The sequence below is a fragment of the Gossypium arboreum genome, chromosome 8, assembly GCF_025698485.1.
Source record: "Gossypium arboreum isolate Shixiya-1 chromosome 8, ASM2569848v2, whole genome shotgun sequence".
Classification (NCBI taxonomy): domain Eukaryota; kingdom Viridiplantae; phylum Streptophyta; class Magnoliopsida; order Malvales; family Malvaceae; genus Gossypium; species Gossypium arboreum.
In genome coordinates, this window is record NC_069077.1 from 105470562 (window position 1) to 105478719 (window position 8158).

At 31.6% G+C, this 8158-nt stretch overlaps 1 protein-coding gene across 1 annotated transcript; it reads right to left on the minus strand.

The window, feature by feature from the left end:
- Positions 1 to 6352: 6352 nt before the first annotated feature.
- On the minus strand, positions 6353 to 7191 carry LOC108464815 (pathogenesis-related protein PR-1-like). The gene has a single exon (XM_017765088.2). It carries the CDS (start codon positions 7009 to 7011, stop codon positions 6508 to 6510), a length of 504 nt encoding a protein of 167 aa, XP_017620577.1. The 5' UTR covers positions 7012 to 7191; the 3' UTR covers positions 6353 to 6507.
- Between the last annotated feature and the right edge of the window lie 967 nt (positions 7192 to 8158).

An 8158-nucleotide genomic window follows, 5' to 3' on the forward strand; every position in this document is an offset into this window, starting at 1 on the left:
TATCGATGCGAACCGTACGTACAATTGTTCTTCGCCTTTACGGATGATTTGGGGCGTTTGGGTCAACACCTAATTCAATAATATACTGAAAAATCAGTAGCTAATTAATGATTAAATTCCTTCATTTAATCAATTCATAACCTTTACCCAATAACTATGTCAAAATAACAAACTAGTTATCCTTAATTGCACTTACGCTTCACGATTTATGGGATCAGGTTGGCTAATTGATCAAGAACATCTCTTCCTAATTAACATGTGCTTAAATTTTGATTAGTCGGGTTCAAGAACACAATTTAATGCTAGAAAAATATGGGTAAGACCCAAGAAACAAAACAGCCTCCTTTCTTGCACGTAAGCATACGCACCACCACCCATAGTGGCCAAATTTGGGGCTGAATTTTAAAATAGTTTGAGATCTCATTAAAATATAAAAAAAAACCCTTTGAAATCATTTAAAATCCCTCAAATTCCAGATCTAAAAATTTTTGTTTTTAATTGACAAGATTTGTAACAGCCCGATTTAGACCCTAATTGAAACTGTGGTTTCAGGACCATGAATCTGAGTTAGAAAAATACTTAAATATTATTTTTTGTATTTATTGTATGTGAATTTGCATGTTTGAAAGTTTCGTAAGAAAATTTGATTGTTTGTGTGCTTAATTTAATAAAAAGGGTTTAATCGCGTAAATTGAAAACTTGATAGTTAATAGCATAAGGGCCAAATTGTTAATGGCTTTGTAAGTTGAAGCATTTAAGTGGCAATTTGACCACATTTAAATGTTATGGACGGTAGTGGCATTGTGTATAATGGTTTCAGAATTTTATTTTAAAGGATAAAAATGTAAACTTATTAAAATGTTAATATATTAATAAAACCTAAAATAAAAGAAAGTGTTCATACTTTTATGTTGCATGATCGAAAATTAAAGAAAACTAAGGTTTAGAAAGCTTTGAATATTCGGCAATTTGGAAGCTAAATCAAGGTATGTTTTTGTTTCGGTTTTTGATAATTTTTACGTTTTTGAGATCGTTGCTTCGAATACTATCTGACCCATGCTCGAATTTCTGATTTTGGTGAATATTTTGAGTTATGTCATTCATGAATATTTATGTTTTGTGATGTTTGATGATAAATTATGAAAGATATGTTTTGGATTAATATGTTTTGTATTGGAGTTTTTGATGATTTTGAGTAATTAAGACTAAATTCCAAAATTAATAAATTGAGGGACTAAAATGTGAAATAAATGAAATATATGGATTAGTATGAGTATAAGGAATATTCGGCCTAACTATGATTTGGTGAGCTTTGTGTATTTTGTGTTTTGTGCAATGAAGACTAATTTGTAAAAGTATGAAATATTAGGGGTAAATTGGTAATTTCCCATTTATGTGTAGTTGGATTAAATTGAATGCAATTGTGTTTGAATGAGGTTAATTTGAAATTATATAAATCAAGAACAAAAGAAGTTGGACTTGGATCTGGGAAAAACAAAAATAGTCAAATAACTGATTTACAACATTTGCCGATATCCGAGGTAAGTCTTTAAGCAATTAAACATTGTTTATCTTGAATGTAACTTAGTTTAATATGCTGTTTTGGATTCTATAGATTCATAAAAGAGCTAGCTGGATGTGTTTAAATAAAGAAATATTGTATTGAGTTTAATTCAACTGAGTTGTATCATTTGAAAGTCCGTATGATCTATATGAAATATCTGGAGTTTTTGTTATATGAATTGTGTATGAGACAATTTTATAATAGTGATATTCGGGCTTTGAGCCTAGCAAGCCTTGTGCTGGTGAATTTGATCGGGCTTTATGCCTAGCAAACTTAATGCCGGTGAATAAAAATCAGACTTTGAGTCTAGCAGGCCTTGTACCAGTGTGCAATTCAGGCTTATGCCTAGCAGGTTTATGCCGGTAATTTATTTTAAGCCTATGCCTATAAGACTTCATATTGAGGTGGTAATTTAGTAAGTAAACTGAGCTAAATGACCATGTATATTCGGCCATATAGGTATGTACATATGTGATGTTTATATTTTATCTTGTATATTTGGCCATATAGATATGTACATATGTGATGTTATATATTTGATTTTATGTATTCGGCTAAATGAGTAATGTTGATATATGAAGTTAAATTTTGTTCTGTGAGCCTGTGTAAATGTGTGGAAGTATATTTGAATGTATAATGATATTTGGCTTTGAAAGTGGAATGACAAATTGTAAAATGTTAACCTTATAAGTATTCGACCAAAGTGATAGTTATGTTGAACATGTGTGGTTATGGATTGAATAAGTTGAAATTAAATGAGACATTGATATAGTAAATTAGTTTAGTTTAAATTTTAAGGAGTTGAATAAATTATTGAGTTGATATTTGCTCACGACTTACTAAGCTATAAAAGCTTACTCTGTGTATATGTGTGTTTCTATTTTATAGATTTTGGTTTTGAGTTACGAGCTCAGGGATCGTCAGTCAAGCTTATCACACTATCGACTGTCTTCGGTATTTTAATAAGCTAACTTTCGAACCTATGGCATGTATAGACTAGATTATGTTTTGGAATATTGTATTTCGGTTTGTGTTTTAATGGGAGCCATGCGAAAATGGCTTAATTTCTATGCTTGAGTTTTGGTGTTGGTTAAATTGTAGTTTTAGTTTATTTCGATTATCATGTTGTGTGCCATGGTTGATTATAATTTGTGTTATATGCTTGTATTCAGAGGTGGTATGGATGATTTGGTTATGTTATATATGTTTGATCTTGGTCTGAGTTTATATCGAAAGTGTATCCAATTTGTATGATGTTTATGAAGCTTGTCATATGATTCGGCCATATGGTATTTAATGGTTGTTAATTGAGCTAAAGTAGATCATTTGTTTGTTAGGTAAAAATTCAAGACTTATGCATGGTGTGTATTTGATGTATACCTTGGTATTTGTTCATGATATATTAGTTGAGTACTTATTGGTTATTACATATAATTATGTTTGCTTATATTGTGGTTGATATGTACATGTGTATGATTATACAAAAGTGTTAGTTACTTGTGAGTTTACTAATAGGTGGAAAGGAATTAAGTTAGCCGAATAGATAAGGAAAATAATAATAATAATAATAATAAATGGGTTCGATATTCAATTAATGAAACTGCTAATTTGTTATATGTTATATATATATATATATATTTTAATTTTTAATTTGCTTGGTATATATATACTTTGAATTATGTTTTAATCATGTTATCAAATGAATGATATGAAGTTTAAGATTTGATATTTGAAAATGATATGAGTATTGATGTGGTTATAATACTGAATTGTAAAATGTAATGCATATTAGTTTGAACTGTGATGATCGGTATTGCCTCATAACCCTAATTTGGCAATGGATATGGGTTAGGGGTGTTACATTTTATTAGTATCAGAGCTACGGTTTAGTCGATTCTAGGAATAACGTAGCATGTGTGAGTCTAGCTATACATGCTATAATATTTACTGCGATAGTGTGATGACTTCTGACATTTGAAAATGTGTTTTCGTATAGTAAATGGATCCTAACAGAGCTATAGCTGATGATGTTTTAGTATAATTTTCTTGCACATAAGCATACGCACCACCACCCGTAGTGGCCAAAATTGGGGCTAAATTTTAAAATAGTTTGAGATTTCATTAAAACCTAAAAAAACTACCTTTGAAATCATTTAAAATCCCTAAAATTCCAGATCTAAAAAATTTGGTTTTTAATTGACCAGATTAATCAAAAATTGAGGAGAAAAGAGATCTTACCTAAGCTAGTTGAGAGAAACAGTAATGGCACTTTCATGGAAATGTTTGGGATAGATCTTGGGGTTCAAGATTTCAGATTTAGGGCTAGTTTAGATGAGAATAAATGGAAGCAATAGAGTAAAGGATATGGTGCGCAATCTTGATGCAACAACAAGAAGAAAGAGATGGTAAAATGGCAGGCGTAGGCGATGACAACAATGGGAGAAAGAAAGAAAATTGAAGAGAAAAGAGGAAAGGAAGAGGGTGAACAACTAGGGTAGGGAAAAATTGAATTAAAGGCTAAAAAATACAATAAAAAATTATATTTATGCTTAGCGTTCAAGGGTATGGATGGCACACACATTAAAAAAAAAAGGGATTTTGCAAAATTTAATTATTTCACAAGGGAAATTATTCAAACTTGGGACCAAATTTAATTTCCATGCTTTCTCATATTTCTTTTAACCATTAGGCTTTTTCCTTATTCTTGAAATAATTTTGCAATATTTATTTTAAAAATAAGGTATGTCATATATTAGGGTTTAAGGCAAAAGTAGCAAAATAATAAAAGTGATGCGAGAGAAGGGATTTAAACTTGGGTTTCAAGGAATGTTTCACTAACACTTATCCAACAAACCAATACCTCATTTATTCCTAAAAACGCATAGATAATCTAAAAAATTAGGGCATGACCACTCTCTTTTGATTCCCAAACCCAGTTCTACTAACCCCCATTTTCGGGATGTTACAGAGAAGGTCATTCTATTGAAATCTGGGAATGATTCAAATCAGTCTCACAAAAAGCACATGTACATTTCAAGAAAAAAATTATTGCTAAAATATCACAAACCGACTATTTTTTCAAAATTTTAAATTTCTGCTAAGACTGGAAACTATTTTCTAAATCGAACTTTTCTAACAACATGGTCATAAGACCCCTATCTTAGGAATATGATGAGTGGGGGGATCTTGAGGTTGGTGTAAAGGGTCATTTGGTGATTGTTAGTTTTTTTGTCTTTAGAGGAAATACTCAGTTGTTTCCTCCTTCTAGGCTAGATGGTTCATCCTATCAAGGTCTCTACCAACTCTGGGCTCTTCAATGATATATATGCTCATTCCTGGCATTCTTTTGGTCCAATAGGTATTGTCGTTCCTATTGTTCTTGGTAGAGGCATTGCTACTCTAAAAGATAGGCTTCAATGAACCTCATTTTCTCTTGCATCTCAATGAACTGTTAAGAGCTGAAGTTGGGATTTTGGAAGGTTTATTCGTTTGGTGACATTGTTCTTTCCTAGAGTAGGTTGAGCATACCACCATGGTGGTGATGAAAACTAATAGCATGGTGGATAAGTATAGTACCATGTGGAACTGTAGAGGAAGTTCCTAGTAGAGGTTGATAGTGATTATGGGTGGTTTGTTACTGGTCTAGGTTGAGTGGCGACTATTGAATGGCTTGTGAAGCTATTGGGACTATGTCTAGATTGAAAGGAGTTCTAGAATTTGGTTGGTTGCGAGTGAACCATGGTGTTCGATCCATGCTCATTGCACCAATTGTTGATATTGGTATATAACAAGGAGGAGATAGGAGTGTCGATTCACCATTGGCATGCATAAAGCTGAAGTTATGATGTTTAAGGATATGAAAGCTAGGTTGGTACTTAGGTTTTTCTAGGGGAAGAAAAGGAAAGGTCCCTAGTCCCTCATGTTTCAGGGTATATATAAGGGGTCACCTTGTAACACCCCAAATTTTCTTGCTAGAAACGTGGCACTATTTCGATAGATGATATTGTAAATTTTCGAGAAAAATTTGACAGGTTTTCAAATAAAGAATTTTTATGAAAATAAAGTGATTTTGGATATAGAAATTAAAGATTCAAAATATATTTTAAAAACTATTTTTAAGAAATTAAAAATTATTAAAAGAGTATAAAAAATACTTTTTTATTTTTTAATTTAAAAATTAATTAATTACTGACATGGTATCCATGTGGCAATCCATGTGTATGCCATATTAGCAAAGTTAACAAACGTGAATTTTTTCATATATTTTGAGGTAATTTGACAAATAATATAAGTTTAAGAGCTAAAAGAGATGAAAATTTAAATGGATAATTAAAATGACTCCTATTTTTTTTGTAAGGTTGGAGGGAAGTCATTATGCCTATTCAATATGATCGGTTCGGATTAATATATATTTTAAAAATTGTATAATAAAGATAATAGAGTAAAATACCTTTCTAAATAATCTTACATTCGATTAATTATACACTTAAATCTTACATTTCAACTAAATTAACCAAACCAAATAATCTTATATTCTACTGAAGGAAACGCTACATAATGGTATTTCGCACATATATTAGTTGCATTTTTCCTTGACATTTCTAATAGAAATTATTGAAGACAGACAGAAGCCTAAAAAACTAAAAATAGGTAAGCAAGAAACAATCACACTTCAGGCAACAAGTTCCAATGTTGAAAAAATTATCTGGTTACGAAAATCAAGATTTTTTTTTTTTTGGTTTGTTGTTCCATTTATTAGTTTATTCCGGAGCTTCAATAGCAAACCAATATGTGAACTTAGAAAATTAAAATTGAAAAGGGGAAAAAAGGTCTAGTAAGGACTTACAGAAAACACAAAACCCCACGCATATATATGGCAATGTGAAAAACTTAAATCTCACATAACATCCACTTAAAAAAAAGGTTTAATGGGAACTAAGAATTCAGTAAGGTCTTTCACCAATATAATTCCCAGGAGGATCATAGTTGCAAGTCATGAAAACACCCCTCCCTCCATCGCACACCACTCTGGCGCACCCTACTCTCCTGGTTCTGCCCCACACAACTTGTGTATAGTGCCCGCATTCCTCCCCTCCGGTGCATGAATTAGACCAGTAATTGTACCATTTCCTTTCTGCAACCCACGCCACGGCCGCCTGGGACGGCGTCCAGCCATTGCCACTACCCCAGAAGATATTCTCCCCGTAAGGTCCATTGGAGTGCCTCAATGCACAGTCTTTCCGCCTTTGGTTGGCGTACCACTGAGCATAACGCGCCAGCCTTGAATCCCACACCAATGGCCGCATTCTGATGGCCACACGAGCAGCATTTTGAGGAGCCAAGAACTGATTAATCAGGCTCAGATAGTTAGCAGCCTGAGTGGTTGATATGAGCAAAAGGGAAACAATGATTGCGCCATAGCAGCCTCGCATTCGAGCACTATCCATTACTGAATGAGCGTTCGTTGAGGTGAGGAGGCCAATGTACAGCAAGGATTTCACAACGTATTATATATATGAAATTAAAATATTTTATTTATTTATTGTTAGTAGTAGTTGGATAAAGAAGGAGAGAGTTTGTATAAAAGTTTCAACTATGGGGTGGCAAGCATGTTCGATTATGATTGGCACATTTTGTTTTTGTTGGTGGGACAAAGTTTTTCAAAGCTTCCATTTTACTTTCTTAGGTTTCATAATTTCTTTTTCTTTCGAGGGTTTGCGCTAGTTTTTCTCGGGTCATCATTCTGATGAGTCCACGCCTCACGTTTTTAGATAAGAAACCACACAAAACGACACTAAAGATGGTGGTGGTGAGTGGCAGCATCAAAATTTGGGAGTTGAAGAATATATGATTTATTTTTATATTTCCTTCTCTATGGAACATAGAGCTCGAATAGAATAGTTCTAAGGTTCTCTACTTTCAACGTATTATAAATTTATATTTCATATAAAATACTACAATATTCTATATGAAATCTAGTTTTCATATATCCAATCAAACTACAGCATGTCATAAAAAAGTGTAGTGTTGAAGCTAAAATATATTGAATAAAAATTTAAGTGATTCTATACAGCTAAGTTTACGAATTGCTGGAATTTTACCAAACACTATATATACTCAATTTAATCATTATTCAATGAATCTACTGCTAAATTTATGTTTCTTTATATAAAGAAGAGTTAATTTCTGTCAAAAGTAAACTAATAATAACATATTATTTTAAAGTCTAGAAATTCAAGGTAAATTATATATGCACCCAACTTTCGTAAGTTTTTATTTTGGGTGCTAAAATAAAAATTTTGTAATTTAGACATTATTTTTACATATTTTTATTAATTTAGTCACTGTCATAACATATTTCTATCATTTTAGTAATTCATCGTTAATTTGTCATTATATACACTTATTTTAATTACCCAACTTTAATAAATTTTCATTTTGGTTACACTTTTTTTCAAATTAATTTTATTTAAAAAAACTGAAGATTTTTAGAGTGAATTAAATTATTCAACTACATAGAAGAAACTTGTGTTTTTCATCTATGACTCAATTCCATGTAAAAACTCAAAATTTTCCTCTAAAACTTAATTTTTA

Bases quoted from the DNA above. Each gene is read 5' to 3' on its own strand.
- LOC108464815 (XM_017765088.2), bottom strand. From the start codon at position 7,011: ATGGATAGTGCTCGAATGCGAGGCTGCTATGGCGCAATCATTGTTTCC.